The sequence below is a fragment of the Quercus lobata genome, chromosome 2, assembly GCF_001633185.2.
Source record: "Quercus lobata isolate SW786 chromosome 2, ValleyOak3.0 Primary Assembly, whole genome shotgun sequence".
Taxonomy (NCBI): Eukaryota; Viridiplantae; Streptophyta; class Magnoliopsida; order Fagales; family Fagaceae; genus Quercus; species Quercus lobata.
In genome coordinates this window covers 86,542,951-86,561,265 of record NC_044905.1, presented here as the reverse complement: position 1 = coordinate 86,561,265, position 18,315 = coordinate 86,542,951, and the positions used below count along the sequence as shown (strand labels likewise).

The 18,315-nt window shown below is 35.5% G+C and overlaps 2 protein-coding genes across 2 annotated transcripts; one reads left to right on the top strand and one right to left on the bottom strand.

The window, feature by feature from the left end:
* The first annotated feature begins 184 nt into the window (after positions 1-184).
* LOC115976996 (pentatricopeptide repeat-containing protein At5g55740, chloroplastic-like) lies at positions 185-3,440 on the top strand. Its single transcript, XM_031098611.1, is given in 2 exon segments — positions 185-2,283; positions 2,285-3,440. Coding segments are annotated over 2 exon segments (2,541 nt in total). The 5' UTR covers positions 185-259; the 3' UTR covers positions 2,802-3,440.
* Positions 3,441-10,048: 6,608 nt separating this feature from the next.
* Positions 10,049-14,068, bottom strand: LOC115976995 (probable inactive receptor kinase At2g26730). Its single transcript, XM_031098610.1, has 2 exons — positions 12,493-14,068; positions 10,049-11,039 (listed from the first exon to the last, which is right to left on the bottom strand). Exons 1-2 carry the CDS (start codon positions 13,805-13,807, stop codon positions 10,390-10,392), a joined length of 1,965 nt encoding a protein of 654 aa, XP_030954470.1. The 5' UTR covers positions 13,808-14,068; the 3' UTR covers positions 10,049-10,389.
* Positions 14,069-18,315: the final 4,247 nt, after the last annotated feature.

Genomic DNA, 18,315 nt, shown 5'->3' with positions numbered 1-18,315 from the left:
TTTAACGCAAAAACTCATAAATACTCAAAACAATGTTTTTGGAGACACTAACAACACAAATCTAACTTAGACTAACAGGAGATTAACGTGACAAGATTGAATTAAATTTTGGACAAAATTAAAGAGTGTAGTTTGTAATTTTATGGGGAAAAAAACAAATTATCAAATTCCATTGTCGAAAATACCCTTCCCGCTTTGTGTGGCAACTGTCAACAATGATCGCCAACCATATCAACACCTTGTTTCAGCTTCTCTATGCATGGCTTCTCTTGCCTTTACCACCACTCCAAGCCCACAGTTCCCTCCTTTCAAACCCAAAAACTCTCACAAATTCACACCAACCCATCTCACAAAGCTTCAAGAAGATGCCAAAAGCCATCAAGTTTTGTACAAATCTTACTTCCACCACCTCTCCTCTTTATGCAAAGAAGGCCAAGTTCAAGAAGCTGTGAACCTTCTCGCTGAAATGGAGCTCAAGAATATCAGAGTTGGGCCCCAGATTTACGGGGAGCTCCTTCAGGGTTGTGTGTATCAACGAGCTCTCTTCACGGGTCAGCAAATTCATGCCCATATTGTAAAGCACGGCGATTTCTTTACAGAGAATGAGTATATTGAATCAAAGTTGGTGATTTTATATGCGAAATTCGATGTTTTGGAGGTTTCAAACCATTTGTTTCGCAGGCTACTGGTACAGAACGTGTTTTCTTGGGCTGCAATTATTGGTATGCATTGTAGGATGGGTTTTAGTGAAGAAGCTTTGTTGGGTTTTGTTGAAATGCAAAGAAATGGGTTCTTACCGGATAATTTTGTAGTTCCGAATGCGTTGAAGGCGTGCGGTGCTCTGGGGTGGATTGGGTTTGCAAAAGGGGTTCATGGGTATGTGGTGAAGATGGGTTTTGGTGTGTGTGTGTTTGTGGCAAGTAGTCTTCTGGACGTGTATGGGAAATGTGGGATTTTGGAGGATGCAAGGAAGGTGTTTGATGGTATGCTTGAGAGGAATGTGGTCGCTTGGAACTCGATGATTGTGAGTTATGTCCAAAATGGAATGAGTGAGGAAGCGATTGAGGTGTTTTATGATATGAGAGTGGAAGGTATTGAACCAACTCGAGTCACTGTTTCAAGCTTTCTTTCAGCTTCAGCTAATATGGGTGCACTTGAAGAGGGTAAGCAAGGGCATGCTATTGCAGTATTAGGAGGATTAGAGTTGGATAACATATTGGGTAGTTCTATTATAAACTTCTATTTCAAGGTCGGTTTGATTGATGATGCAGAGCTAGTTTTTAGTAGGATGCTTGAGAAAGATGTAGTGACATGGAATTTGCTCATATCTGGTTATGCACAATTTGGGCAGGTTGACAAGGCACTTAATATATGCCGACTGATGAGATCAGAAAACTTGAGGTTTGACGCTGTGACTCTTGCATCCTTGTTGTCTGCTTCGGCAGATATAAGAAATACGAAACTTGGTAAGGAGGGGCATTGTTATTGTATTAGAAACAACCTAGAATCTGATGTGATTGTTGTGAGTAGCATTGTAGATATGTATGTCAAATGTGAGAGAATTGATTGTGCAAGACAAGTTTTCAACTCCACAATTAAGAGAGATATTATATTGTGGAACACTATGTTGGCCGCTTATGCAGAGTTGGGTCAAAGTGGTGAGGCCTTGAAATTGTTTTATCAGATGCAGCTGGAAGGTGTGCCACCAAATGCTATATCATGGAATTCTGTAATTTTGGGTTTCCTTAGAAGTGGCCAGGTCAATGAGGCTAGAGATATGTTCTTGCAATTGCGTTCCCTTGGTGTCCAGCCTAACTGGATCCCATGGACTACTCTTATCTCTGGTCTGGCTCAAAATGGTTTTCCAGATGAGTCAATTTTGGTTTTCCAGCAAATGCAAGAAGCAGGGATTACACCCAATACCATAAGCCTTGTTTCTGCACTCTCAGCTTGCACTGATAAGGCAGCATTACATTATGTAAAAGCTATTCATGGCTATGTTACCAGGCATAATATTTGGCTTTCTATACCTATTGCAACCTCTTTATTGGACATGTATGCTAAATGTGGAATTACTGATCAAGAAAATTGTGCGTTTGATATGATTTTAAGCAAAGAATTGCCTCTCTATAATGCAATGATATGTGCTTATGCATTACATGGTCAAGCTCTAGAAGCTCTATCAGTACTCAAACAATTTGAGGAGGAAGGTATAGAACCAGATAACATAACCTTTACTAGTGTCCTATCAGCATGCAGCCATGCCAGGCTAGTGAATGAAGGTCCTTTTCAATCATATGGTCTCTAAATTCCATATGAAGCCAACTATGGAGCATTATCGCTGTGTGGTTAATCTTCTTTCTTGCTCCAGTAATTTTGATGAAGCATTTAGGCTTATTCTGACAATGCCATGCAAGCCTGATGCAGATATATTAGAATCACTTCTTGCTGCTTGTAGAGATTGCCATGAGATTGAACTTGGGAATTATTTGTCCAAACATTTATTAAAATCGGAACCAGATAATCCTGGAAATTATGTGGCACTTTCAAATGCATATACAGCTTCAAGAAGGTGGGATGAGGTATCATACATGAGGTATTTAATGAAACAAAAGGACCTAAGGAAGGTTACTGGATGCAGCTGGGTTCAAATAAGGGGAGAACTTCATGTGTTTTTTGCCAGTGACAAATCACATCCCAAAATTGGGGATGTTTATACAACATTGGCTCTGTTGGGAATGGAAATGCAGTTTACAGGATACATGCCAACATTTAATGGTGCTGAAATTCTATGCTCTTGAGCACAAGATTTCATAACTGAATTGGGAAGCTCTCAAGATGGCATGCTACTGAAGCAAATATAAAACAGATAATTGTTGCAGACAAACTAATGTTCCCAAAGAAGGATAAAAATATCCTATGAATGCCTGGAAGTTGCACAAAACTTGCGAGGACAAGAGGGACCTTATTTACCTGACTGGAAAAGGACATGATCAGATCGTCCAAAAACTGTTGGGTGCAAGTCTGAATAAACTTGTTAACACTTTGAAGAAGCACAGCTTTGCTTAAGAGGATTCTGTAAGTGCCTGTAAATATGCACCACACTCAGTAGTATATAACATAACACTGCTGTTCTGCAGCTCTGGCTGCTTGCTTGGTTTTGTGACCTGTACCAGGGTATTTTTCAAAGTGATGCTCTTATTTTTGTAATTAACCGTGTGAAATTGATTAGTATAGTGGATCTTTGAGCTTAGACTGAAGTAAAGTTAAATCAAGTATTGTCATGTATATGGAATTAGTCCACTTCTTTGAGCCCAGCAAGCAAAGTGAAGAGTTGGTTCTATGCTGTTGGCTAGATTGATGTAATGACAAACCAGAACAAACGATTCTTATAATGCAGATCTTGCAATTGACAAGCCAGGTTTATGAATATTTTCCTAGGCTGTGGGTGAATACTTTTATTAATCTATTCCTTGTTCAAAATTATAAGTTAGGTACAAATAATTTTTTCCAATCTTCTGAAGCACGTGCCTTAGAAACAAAGGAAAAAGTTGAATAGAGATATGCATATAAGTGGTGCGGTGTAGTTTGTTTGATCATGGAAAACCATGCCAAACTATTCTGAAATACATGTTTTTTATTCAAGTATCAACCTGAAGTCTAAATGCATATGATCAGCAAGCTATCCTAATTTTCCAACCACCCAATATAAGATCCTTTTTCTGGGGTTTTGATCTGCCAGGAAGGTGATGCAGCATGTGGAAAAAGGTTCTTGTTTGGTGACCACCACTAAGTAGTGCACCTTGTTTCAGGCACAAGCTATAACTATAAAGATTGACAAAGGTTAGGTTTTTTTATAGTTGTACTCTGATTATGTAATGTATTATAAACCCGGTTTAAAACACTAATATTACTATTTTTGTGTATGTTCTAATAAATATTACTGTTTACTCAAAAAAAAAATTAGATATTTGAAATCAATCCATTAGAAGCCTTAAGTATTGATTTGTTGCCTTCAATCTGATTCAAAACAAAGTTCTAGATACATCATACATTTGAGCTTTTAAATCTTTCTCAACTAATCGCAACTTTAAAATGCTTTGGCTGTTGAGATACTTCTGCATTATTGATAATCTATTTAATAAGGTTGGTGAGGACTAAATGAAGTACCTTGTAATGGTTTTTATTATCATAATTGATCCAACTAACACCAAATAGACTTCTATATTTAAATTCATAGCTGGAGATGATTACTGTTTGAATGTTCTTCTAGCTATCCAACTCTATACAGTCTATTTTTATTTATATATTTTCAAAAATGAACTTAGAAGGCAAGAAATTGAACTACTCTATTAGTTAAATAAATACCTTTGCAGGTCAATTCTACTTGTCTCTATTTGCTGCTTTTCTCGGGCTGATGACCAATTAATGACTAATTAGTGGTATAAGTTATTGCAGAGTTGCTTGAATAGCACTCTCTCAACAGACAACAGCATTTGGTTTATCTTAATTAGTCCTTTGAAAATATAGGAGGTGTCTCTTTAAAGTCACTAGTCAGTAATTACCTTGATCTGGAGATGATTATTCGAGTCAAATACCAAAGAAATGTATTTAGTTGAACCACTTAATTCGTAGGCTTGTGTTGTATTTAGAAAAAGACGCGTCTCTCATACATATCGCATATTCTATATGCCAAGTGAAAGGTAGTCTACAAGTTAAAGAAAAGGAATTAGGTTCTATGGAGCAAAATTTTAGCTGAATATTATTTGAGGAAGATAATATTAGGTAAACCATATTTAAAGAAAATTAAAGTTTTAGTTTAACTCATGATATATGTAATAATATATTTTGTGTCAATTTCTAGTTGAACTGTACATGAAATACATGCCAAAAGACCCAAACCCCAAATCCCTTCTAGTGGGTTTAGCTTGACAGAGAGAGATTATTATTAACATAATAGACATCTTTATCATATGCATGATGGACCATAAAATGATTTACGTTAGCTGCCAGCCAATGAGCAAAGTGCATCCTCACGTTGCTTGTTAGCGTCCTCAGCTTTTTATCAGTGTCACTAATTATTTTTCCAAGCTCTTCCAGTGGTGTCTCATGATAATAATTCCATGTCTCTTCTCTCCCTTGCATCCAAAGGCTAGAAGCGAAATCGCGGCACACAGATTCATTGACTTGGTGGGCCACGCTGATCTCAGCCAAAAAAAACATTATAAATCAAATAAAATTTTGACCATGTTTGTGATACATTCACTTAGCCTACCACATCATTTTCAGACTACCACTCCCTTATGATTAATAACTCATGGTTGTTCACTTGTTCATGCACAAATTGTCAAATCTAATATCCTTTAAGCTAACAATTCCAGCTTAAGTAAGCGATTAAGTTGGAAGTTTTTTTATGGAGTTAACCAACAACAAAAAATACGAAGTTGAACATAATATCTCAAGTATCTCTATCAAAAGTCCCACCTAGAAAGTGATTTAAGTAAAGGTTACAAAGCTAAAGTCATGGGCCACCCCAGTTCGAAGTAGATGATTATTTATGGGATACTTAACATAGAAGGCCCACATTTGGACTGGTGTTTTTTTCACAATTTAGCCACTTTTTAATTACATGAAAAATATCTTCTCGATGTGAGTTTGTCAAGGGTCAATTTGTGGAGGACCGTGATAGATAAGATGGGTCTCTTTTTTTTTGATGAACAGATAAGATGGGTCTCAGAAAACAAAATCTGGGTTAATTAATGGTAGTAGCAAAAAGATTAGGAAACCGATTAAAACAGGACAAGAATTTAGGGGTATTTTTTTTTTTTTGTCGCAAATGCAAACAGGGGAGGGGGGGAACTCGATTTGTGTCGGAACAAAAGCGTTGCTAAAGTCCACTTTCGGTGCACCAAATCACGAAAATATCAATATGCTTTCACAACGAGGCGCCTGCCTCGGTTGCTCCACCTAGTTTGACATATACCGCATTTCATGAGGGATCGTCACTTACTTTGGACTAAGCACCGAAAATAAACAAATTCCAAAGGAATATAAGTCTAGTAGTGATGATTCTCAATTTTTTTTTTTTTAATTCTTAAGATGACATATTTAGTTGGTACAAAAATAAGTGATGTTAATTATAGATATGAAAATAATGTTGCATTGATCACTAGGATAGTCATACACAAGGGCAAAGCTAGGGGGGGGGGGGTCAGCCTTGCCCTCCTAGCCCGCCCAAAAAAATACATTAAATTATTAAATACTCCTATCTATTTTTGGTTTTTTGGTTTTTTAAATGTCACTATATTTCTTTAACCCTAAAACAAAGTATAACTTTTAAATAAACTATTGAGGAATCTTAAGTCCTCTACTAGCATGCCTTGCATTGAAATTTTTTTAGTTTGTTCCTATCATATTATAATTTGAACATTTTATGAGAACACAATAACCAAAATAATAGAAATTTACATATATTGTACTCAGTATCTATCTAACTACTAATAGTTGCATTCATAAATAAATAAATAATAAAAAATAGATCACTCATGTTAGAAATATCTCAATAGATAAATGCAATATTATGAATAAGCTTTTTTTGTTTGTAGAGCTTCTTCTTTTTTTTGGGGGGTATAATTACATTAAATATCACTTAATATTTAAATGAATAGCTTTTAATTTTCAAATTGATCTCAAATATTATATATTCACATAAAAATTTGTGTAAGTGCATATATCATATATAAATTTTGCCCCCCCCCCCCCCTCCCCCCTCCCCCCTCAACTCAAAATCTTGGCTCCGCCACTGGTCATACTCATACACCTAATATACTTGACTCGTTTGATCAATTTTGTTGGACCTAAAGGTGATCTCAAATATGTTGGTTGGTCACAATCTTCAAATTTTTGGGTGCTTCTAAGGATTATGAGGTAACAAATGTGAGGACAAGGTTTCACCCCGATGGTGAGCTTAACGCCATATGGATGAGAAAATTGGTAATTAATGTTATGTGTGTACCATATGACTATCTTGAATTTAATGACGCTTATTATTATGATTAGATCTATAAGGGCTGAATTCAAATGTTTTGAAAAAAAAAAAAAAAAAAGTCTTATAATCAGAGGAAGACTTGGCTTTATTCATTATGTGAAGGCATGAGAAAGAGAAGGCAAGTTCTTACTATCGATTATTGATAAGATGAAGCTATCCAATGACCATGAGACTTTTCTTCTAATTGTTCACACATGCCCCATAGGATTCAAGATTTGATTTGTCATTTAGAATCTTTCCCTTGCCTTAAATTTGTCTTGCATTTACGCCTTACTTCTATCATTTGAGTCATCCTCATGACTTCCCCAAACCGTGACCATGATGCTGCTGAGTCCTTGAACTTTAGAACATGGCAAAATTCACCTTTAGATTAGGGCTGGATGTCTTCAATTAGGCCATTAGAGATCGGTATGTAACTACGGTAAATTTTAGCGCCTAATATGAGTCCCTTGACTTCATCTCGAGGGTAGCTATATTCTTGCTTGGGCTAACAGATTAGAACTTCGTGCCTTAGAGCCATTTGGATACAATCATCCCTTACATATCTCAAGTAAGTAACCACCACAACATTAATCCGTAAACAATATTCAACAATAAAGTTATTGTGGTCAAAATTACGTATAAAAACCCGCTTGAGGAGTCATGTAAAGCTGACCACGAAGGATTAATTAAATTACATAAACTTTTGGTCAATGTCCAGTGTCAACTTAGCAATCGGTTATTAATTAGACTTTTGGTCATGTGTGGGTTAATTAGACTCTTTTTTTTCCACCTTAATATCAGCTGATTTTTTTGTCTTTATACTAACACACTTAATTAATTATTAAACAGCTTAGAATTCTGTCATGAACTAATGCATAATCAAAATTAATCACTCGAGCCAATTCCTGGAAGTTCAATTCAATATCAAATAGTGTTAAATATTAGTTATAATATATTCCATATTAAATATGTTTGTATAGATGTGGAAGAATGAAGCATAAAATAAGAATACAAAAACATGAGAGTTACGTGGTTTAGTCTAACGGCTTACGTTCACGGGGAAAACCTTAAAGGGTTACATCTTTAATATATTAGACTATAATACAAATCTTATATTTCAATGAACCATGACATGGATATATATAGTAGACTAAACCCTAGACTAATAAACTTCTAGTACAAGTAAGAGACTTGACTTGCACACAAAATAGAATTAGACTTGAGACTATACTAATAGGCTAATATATCTCTAACACCCCCTCTCAAACTCAAGATGAAATCTTGAGATTTGATAAGGTTGAGAAGATCTCTTGAATGAAGTTTGGCTCTGTGATGGTGGTTTAAGAAAGGCAATGGTCTTGCAGTATTAATGCGACTTCTAATGGTAGCATGACTATACTGGAGAGTTTTGATGCCAGCAGTGAGAAGTTAAAGAAGATAAATGCAACGAAAAAACACCGAAGAGGATAAAAATTGCTCTTAAACACACCATAAGACAGAAGACAAAAAACCATAGTCACAGGAAGGTGGCTCTTATACCATGTTAAATATTAGCTATGATAGGGAAGTATAAAATAGGAACACAAAAACACAAGGGTTACATGATTCAGCCTAATGGCCTACGTTCACGGAGGAAATCCTAAAGGACTACATCTTTAATATATTAGAGTGTAGTACAAATCATGTATTACAATGAACCATAATATGGTATATATAATAAACTGAACTCTATACTAATAAACTTTTAGTGTAAGTAAGAGACTTGGATTGCACACGAAATAGAATTAGACTTAAACTTATGCTAATGGGCTAATATATCTCTAACAAATAATACTCTAAAATTCTTGTGACACACTTTTCACACATTTTGCAACAACTAGTATATGTCAAGTAAGAATTAGATTAATTTTCACTAGTACAAGTAATGATATTATGTGTATATAATGTAATCCAATCAAGCATTAAAAAATGTACAAAATTTTGAAGATAGTTTTGAGTTTGGACCTATATCATTCGCTCTAAATAATTACTATTTATCATCATATCAAGATATTTTTAATTCCTAAACTCTACTCTTGAACGTACAGATTGTGTCAAAATATGTTTTTATAAAAGAACTCAAATAGTACAAAGTAAGACGGAGATTGGGTGACCCAAAGGGGGTTCTGGATGAAATTGAAAAGCAGAGCAAGACATGGTGGGGTATTGGGTGTCGAGAATCAACGGCTGACACACTCGTTGGGTCAAAGAGTGTGTCAGATAAGAAGAGGCCCGCCAGCCTGTACGCCACCCATTTTGCCACTATTCCTACATATAAAGGGACAAAATTCTACCCACATTGCCAAATCTACCCCCATATCACAGCCTTTGCTTTTCCACCACGTGGCTAGCTGTACTTACTCAGACCCACCAAGGATGGTCCCGCCACCACAATAATCCCTCAACCACCTACCGGCACCGCTGATACCGGGCTGAACGGTGTGATTAATAAAGCAATTTCTGCCCACAAGGACGGAGTGGGACCCAAAATTGAATACCCAAAAATGTAAGTAACACACAATCATATTTCATATCCAAAAAAATGGTTTTGAAATACAATAAGGTTTAATCATAGCATGGATGTAACATAAATACGCTCTGCTCCGTAGAAATAATGGGTCATGTGAACATGTAAGAGTACCCATGTGAGCCCAGAGCAAAAGGAACCACGCATGCAATGTGCATAACTTTTCTTGGTAAATTCTACTAAAACTTTTTTGCGACCTTCCTAGTTTCCACAGGTCCTACAAAGAAACATAGAAGAGAACAATTCTTCATTTGGCCTTATACATGAAGAACAAGTGGCTGAAATTTTAAGACGTTTTCTTCAATTCCCAGTTGGCTGCACTAGAGTAAAAACAAAACAAAAATCTAATAAAATATTATGTAAAAAACAAAATGACTAAATTTAATAGACAGAAATTATGAACAATAAAGTTATATAGGTAAAGAATCAATAATTAAAAAAAAAAAAAAAAAAAAAAAAACCCAACTAAAAATCCATCAAATGGTCAATTCCAATCAGTTCATGGAACTCCCCAACCCCCCTTCATAAACAATTCAACTTCCTTCACCTGTAAAAATCATTGCAAATTAAACTTTTCAAAATAAAAAATAAAAATAAACTCAAAAAAATGAAAATGAAAAACACATATTGGATTGGACCACCCTGAATCCTTGACTCCCCAATCAACTGCGCATTCCAACTCCATTACTTACGCACTGTGCAGATTTTTTTTTCTTTTTTGAAGACCGGCCACCATGTTATCTTTTGCCTTTTTTCTCTCCAGGCTTTTCCAAAATTCCAAGAATTCCTTTTCCTAAGGTGGAGTCCTTGACTCAGGGGGAGGGGTTTGACCCTCTGATCCTTTTGATGGATCATCAGACGACTGTCGCAATCCATCATCAGTCTCACCTCTATTCATATCTTCCATCATACGCAACACCTCTTGCATTGATGGTCTTTGATCGGGTACGGTTGAAACACTTGCCATTGCTATTTGTAACAATTGTACCATCTCTTCCTCAATGTTTGGATACCTTATCAACTCCACATCAAATACCTCAGCTGTCCATTCTTCTCTTACAACTGATTGCACCCACCTAGGAAGATCAATGCCTTCCTCACCCAATGAAGCTTGGTTTGGTGCTTTCCCAGTTAATAGCTCTAGCAACAATACGCCAAAACTGTACACATCAGACTTGAACGTGACCTTACGGGTTTCGACCACCTCTGGTGCACGGTAGCCCGCGACACGGTTCGGGGTGGTCGTGGCACCGAACAATGGGTTGAGCCCGAAGTCCGAAACGGATGCCTCCTGGTCGGGCCGGAGGAGGATGTTCGAGGACTTTATGTTGCCGTGAACTACTTTTCCCGACACGTGTAGGTGGGTTAAACCTCTTGCCGCGCTTAGTGCTATTTTCATCCGGTTGTCCCAGTCTAGTGGTGTCCGACCTGACCCTCTGCTCCCTGCAAATGCAAAAATACCAATCACAGGAATTGGTCACGCATGAATGTACTTGACTAAATCAAACTATTAAATTTTTTAAGAAGAAAAGAAAAAGTCTAATCTAAAATGCCAATCATGCCTATGTTGGTGCATTCGGTCCAGACAAATAGGTACGTACTAAATTAAATTATATGGTGCCAAAGAATAAACTAACTAACCAATTTATTACTCCATCAAAATTTGGTACACCTAGATGGAATTATGATTTGGGTGCATAGCATAACAAGTCGGCAAAAAAAATAAAAAAGATATTTTATCTTTGGGTGCATAAGCTATGTTGTAAATAACGATGGCTTGTGTGTGCACAAGAGAAATGGTCAAATATTCCTCCCAAAAGGCAAGGTAAATGAGTGAATTGCAATTAAAAAATTCAACAAAAACAAAAAAGAAAGAGAAAGTGCAAAAGTTAACTAGATGAATAAAAAAAAGGAAAAGTGCAAAATGATGTCGGTGACTTATTAATGCTACATCATGAGGGCGTGTTGTAATGTTGGTGGCAAAAAAACGTAGGTCACACTCTTGGAATGTTTGCACTGGTCCGGGAATTAAACAGTGGAATATGCGTACTCTGCGCTGGTTAGAAAATTAGAAAATACTATTAAATCAGAGAAATACCCCCCCTAATTTTCTAATTATAATATGAAAAATGCTAACGAATGCCCTGTGCACCGGTTAATAATCCATATAAAGAAAATTTTTATGAGAAATGAAAAAAAAAAATTAATATTTTGACAATTTTTTTCATTTCCCATAAAAGTAGTATCAAAACTTTCCTAAAGTAGATTTTTAGGAAACTCGTTAACAAAACCCTTATAATATTAATACCCCTCCATAGTGTCACTTAGACAAAATGCAACACCGATATGCATGTGCTTAATAATTTATCCTAATAAGATATTTAATCCACTCTAAAAAGTAAAAAAAAAAAAAAAAAAAAACATACTTTCCATGACTGCAACAGCTGGACCTTCTCGACGGTCAAGATTCGACCAAAAGACTAATCCAAATTTTTTCTTTAGAAAAATCGTTAGCATATTACAAAAAATCAAATGTCCACACTCCACACCAATAAACCATATTCCACGTCGAGATCTTTGTACCTCAATTAATACAACGGTTAACTGTGACATCTTGACATAGCCTAATAGCTCAATAAATACCTCGTATTTTTAACTGTTAACTGTGACATCTTGACATAGCTTAATTGATACTCGTGTTTTTAACAGAGACACTCCAATTATGGTACATCAAAAAATAATTCATATACCTCATTAATAAAAATATAAAAAGTAAATTATTCTGTGCACAAAAAAAAAAAAAAAATTATACTTCAAAAATTACCATTTACATGAATGCAAATTGAAGAAGAAAAAGAAAAAAAGAAAAAAAGAAAGGGAAAGGTTGAAATGATACCGTGAAGAAGAGCAGACAAGCTTCCAGCAGCCATGAAATCATAGACGAGCAATTTCTCATCCTTGGAATAATAAAACGCCCGGAGAGGAACCACATTCTGGTGTTTGATCTTTCCCAGAACCTCCATTTGCATATCGAACTCTCTCTTGCTCACCGACACATCCTTGAGCCGCTTCACCACCACGGTGGTCCCTTCCTCCAACACCGCCTTGTACGACGTCCCCACGCTCCCTTTACCCAACACTTCCGCCGAGGCTCTCAGCAAGTCCTCCAAGTCAAAGCTATAAACCCCACCTTCAAAGAAAACCAGCTTGTTCCTCTCAGCCTCGATGGAACCACCTGTTATGTCTTCCTTAGACGACGACGTTCCAGCCTCCGCCGCTACGGTGCGTGCCGTCGTTGACGGAGGCTTTGGTGGCTTAGCTGTTTGACGGCGACGGTGTCGTTTTTTGAGGCAGAGGAAGAGGATTAGCAATAGGATTAAAGCTAGTAAACCCGCGGCCACTCCGATTGCGATTTTAGCGCCTTTGGATAGTTTTTTGGACTTTTTATGAGACGGGTTCGGAGGCGGGTTTTCGGGGTTGGGTGATGGAGCTGGTGAAGGAAAGAATGGGCTGCACTGATTATTGAGCGGTTTCCCACATAGATCTACGTTTCCGGCGAATGCGGAAGCGTCGAATTTCGACAACGTTTGAGGGATCGAACCGTTGAGGTTGTTGTTGGACACGTTGAAGTTAACCAAAGGGGCTGAAATACTAGGTAGCGCGCCGGAGAAGCCGTTGTTTTCTAAAAAAAGACCGGTCAAGTGGGTGAGGTTGTTGATTGAGAATGGGATTGGACCTGTGAAATTGTTGGATGAGAGATCGAGACGAGTCAGCCGAGTTAGCCGAGTCAACCCGGCTGGGAACTCGCCCGTGAGCGCGTTGTCTTGGACGTAGAGGCTACGGAGGAGAGTCAAGTTGGAGAAATCTGAGGGGATCTCGCCGGAGAGACGGTTTGAACGGAGACTCAGAACTCGGAGTTGACTCAGCCGGCCGAGTGTGTTGGCTGGAATCGCACCCACTAACCCAACCCCTGGTAAACGAACGGAGTACACGAAGCTACGATTAGGGTCGCACTCGACTCCGAACCAGTTGCAGGCTGAGTCAGACGAGTTCCATTGTACGCGGTTCGCGTGTGGGGTCTGGTTGAGAAAAGCAAGGAGAGCTTGCTTGTCCTGAGTCGGCTCAGAGTTAACTCGCCCACTCAGTAGTAAAAGCAGCGATACGAAGCACAATAACCACACTGACCCAGAGTCAAAACCCACTGCCGCCATTTGGGTATCAAATTCTCAAACCCAAACAAAACGAAAACAACAAAGAATGAAAAACAATCTCTCTCTCTCTTATCTTCTACATGCTTGTTTTGTAATGACGGTTTCGGACAATCCCAAAAGCTGTTTTCCGTCGAAATTTCATATGGGAAAGAGAGAGAGAGAGAGAGAGAGAGAGAGAGCTATGTGAGCTCAAGAGTGAGAGGTTTTTGTAAGATAGAAGGTATTTTAGGTATCACGAGGTTGCAAAGTGAAAAAATAAAGCTGTGAGAGAAAAAGAGAGAGAGAATAGCAGCAGTATGTGCTGGCAAAGTGGAAACGTTTTTTTTTTTTTTTTAATTGTTGCAGTAAATTTCAGAAAAACAACGTATTTTTTAAGTTCCTTACGCGTGCTTACGGCGCGTGACGTTCGTTGAAATCGATGGATACCTACTTTTTTCCCTTTGGACTGAAATTTGTCACTTTTTTATTTTAGAAGCCGGTTACCACAAGCTGTGACCGCGCGTGGGAATTGTTGTATTTTAAAGTGCATTTGTGTTTTGTAAAACGGCAATGCGTAGTGCTAATTTAATTAGTAACAATTTTGGTAGCTTTTGCATGTACTAAAAAAGTAAAAGTATATGATGTGGGCAAGTGACCTACACTGATAAGGAAAAGCTGGGCCTAGGTTTTATCGAATGGCTCCTTTCTTAGGTTCTGTTTGTTTCAGCAACGATGTTTTCTACAAAATGAGTCATTTTTCAAAAATCATTTTCTATAAAACTATCTCATTTTTTAATGTTTGATAGCAACTTTAAATGAGTTGAAAAACAATTTCAAAATTTTCCTTATTTAGCTTGCTGTGAGATAGAGTTGTTTTCCAAAAAAATTTAATGGAAAACAATGTCTAAAAATAAGTCATACTTTTTATGTTGATCAAAGATAGTTTTCCTTTGACTCATCTTTTTTTTATGCTACCAAACACTGAAAAATACAGAAAACTATCTTTACACAAGGTTTTCCATTTAAACAAACAAAGCATTAGGTATATGAGTTTTTGCTAAGTTCAGCCTTTTGTTTAGGCTTATGAGCCTGATAACTTATAGGACCAACCCTTTTTTTTTTTTTTTTTTGAGAGAGAGAGAGAGTATGATTACCAGCAAAGTTTTTTTTTTTTTTTTAATTAAACTTTTAGAGCTCTTGACACTTGGTTAAGAGTCTTGTGTGATTTTAATAACACGGTTTAGGTTTCATTCTTGAGGATAATTTTGAGTGTAGATCTCACTTTCCTACTTTGTATAAAACAAATTGTTTAGGCTTGGATATATGGCTTTCTTGAATTGATGCTCTAAATGTCAATAACTACTCCCATCTTTAGGCCCAATGGAGAAGGGGAATATTTTATAAAGAAATAGAGAAAAGTTGTTTTCATTTTATTTATTTTTTTTCCAAAATGCTAGACGGGTGTAATCCATTGCATGTAATATAAAATGTTAACAAAAGAATAATTATAAAAACTAACAAACTTCCTGGTCTTTGGCTTTTGTTTGTTATGTTTATGAGTTTATCCACCTACTTTGGTTGTAACTTAGCTTGAAGCAGATGCTTGGGGGTTAGAATGTTCTGACTTGTGCTTTGTTTTTTTGTTGTTTCTTGTTTAATGAATGCCCAATTTACCAATATATAAAACTAACAAATAAGCATGTGAAGTATTATTACTAGATTAGCAAGAGTTAGATACAATACTTAGATGTTATTCCTTAAATTCCTCTTTTAAGATTCTATCATGTGGATTTTTTCTCATGGGATAGAAGTACATTTTCTAGTTAAGTAGCCACATGGCTGAATCTTAAAAAATGAACCTAAAGAACAGCATCTAAGGTATTGTACCTAAGTTTTGTCCATTATTAGATTATCGATATAAAGAGAAATTAATGAAAAATAAAAATCAATTAGAAATTTTGTGGTTACTAATATTGTTAAGGATTAATTAAGTATAATATATTCATTTTAACATTTGTGGAGAATTAGTTTACATGATATTAATCTCAAAATAATTGAAGACTTCTTTTTTTTAAAACAAATTATTGAAGACTCGAAATATACTATTTAACTTAATTTTTCATTTGCATCTTAAGTGTGATCAAAGGAAATGCAAATTATAACAAAATCCTATTGGAGCAACTTGTCACTTTAATTTTAAAATTTAAAAAAAAAAATTGATTAATTCTAAATATTTTTTTTTTTAAAAAAAAACACTACAACACAATAAACCATGTAGTGAAAAGATGGCAGAATACTCATCTTGGGCCAGATGATGCAACAATGTAAAACTATTCTACAAAATAATTTTAGAGTACTATTTGTTAGAAATATATTAGCCCATTAGTCTAGGGCCAAGTCTAATTCTACTTTGTGTACAATCCAAATCTCTTACTTGTACTAGAAGTTTATTAGTATAGGGTTTAGTCTATTATATATACCATATTATAGTTCATTGTAATACAAAATTTGTACTACACTCTAATATATTAAAGATGTAGTCCTTTAAGATTTCCTTTATGAACGCAGGCCATTAGGCTGAACCACGTAACCCTTAATTTTTGAAGACTCGAAATATACTATTTAACTTAATTTTTCATTTGCATCTTAAGTGTGATCAAAGGAAATGCAAATTATAAAAAAATCCTATTGGAGCAACTTGTCACTTTAATTTTAAAATTAAAAAAAAAAAAATTGATTAATTCTAAATTTATTTATAAAAAAAAACACTACAACACGTTAAACCATGTAGTGAAAAGATGGCGGAATACTCATCTTGGGCCAGATGATGCAACAATGTAAAACCAAAATTTTATTGTACTATTACACAATAATATAATATAATATTTTTTTTGTTTTATTTTCTTAGTAAGGGTCTGTTTGGATACCGCTTATTACTGAAAAATGAAAACCAAAATTTTATTGTATTATTACACAATAATATAATATAATATAATTTTAGTTTTATTTTCTTAATAAGGATCTGTTTGGATACCGTGTATTACTGAAAACTAAAAACACTGTTACAAAATAATTTTAAATGTGTGATTAATGCCGTGTAGCCCAGTTTTAAAGTTGATTTTGTTAAATTCCGTACTTGCAGGTCCTGCGAACAATGCACTGGACCCAACCAAAAAAATGCAAACGCACTATCTGCTGCTATTCAAACCCAGCCTAGTGTACCATCTTACAAATTAAATTACATTTAATACATTATATTGAATACAGTTTTTTATTATTTTTAAAAAGTCAAAGTATACATAAATATTTTTTTAAGTAAATACGAACATCCTTTAATTATGAAAACCAATAAATTATTAAGGTTTAAATATACACTTAATCCTCAACCTTTACCCCATAATTCAAAATGGTCATCATCCTTTGAAATGATTCATTTTAATTCTTATTCTTTCAAGTTTGCATAAAAAAAAGGGACAAAACTACACTATTGGTCCCCTAAAACTTGCCTATTAAGTGCTTTTGGTCCCTAAAATTTCAAATGAGCACTATAAGCCCCTGTAAGATCCAAGACCTATAGTGGCGTTCATGAACGCCACTATAGGTCCTTTTTTTTTTTTTCCAATTGGATTTTCCTTTTTTTAAAGGACCTATAGTGGTGTTCTCCTTTTTTTTTTTTTTTTTTTGGTTGGGTTTTAAAAAAAAAAAAAATTTAAAGGACCTATAGGCCCTTGTAAGACCCATGACCTATAAAAACGCTGCTATAAACCTAATATTTTAAAACGCCACTATAGGGTACCTACAGTGGCATTTTTTGTAGTGAATTAATTAAAGTGATCAATGATTGATCTTTGAATTAGCATGCTCTATATTCTAGAATGATCTATGTGGTGAGAATTTCTTCACAGTCTTGAAAAAATTAATGAGACATGGAATTGAGGCATCGAGGTGCTTAGAGTTTAAGATGAAATGTGAGATGGAGGATTATTAATGGTGCAGATTGAAGACGATGACGTCAGTAAATGCTCTAATACCATGAAAGATTGTTAAAAATAGAGGAAGAATTATTAATGATGTATTGTGAAAGAGATGAAAACTAAGAGTCTATTTGGATAAAACTTATTTTGCTGAAACTGAAAACTGAAAACTGAAAATACTGTAGCAAAATAATTTTTAAATGTGTGAATAGTGTTGTGGGACCCATTTTTAATGAAAAAATTGATAAAAAATGAAATTTGTGGGTCTATGAACAGTGCACGGATACACTGTTCACAGAAGACTGGTCAAAAGTTGCTGCTACTGTTCATGTACCGTACATAAACAGTACCGCTTGTTGGGGGAAAAGGCGTGAAAAAAAAAAAAAAAAAAAAAGGAGAAAACGCAACAAATGCAACGTGGATCCAAACTCAGCCTAAGACATAGAGTAATGCTAAATTATCATTAATTTAAAAGTAGTCACATCAAATGTTATTTTAACACCCAAAACACTAAAATACCCACTACATTAAAGGTGTCAAATCTATAATTTTTTA

Coding starts and splice junctions, on each gene's coding strand:
- LOC115976995 (XM_031098610.1), bottom strand. CDS start 13,807: ATGGCGGCAGTGGGTTTTGACTCTGGGTCAGTGTGGTTATTGTGCTTC. Junction 11,040..12,492: donor CTTGTCTGCTCTTCTTCACG/GTATCATTTCAA, acceptor TTGCATTTGCAG/GGAGCAGAGGGTCAGGTCGG.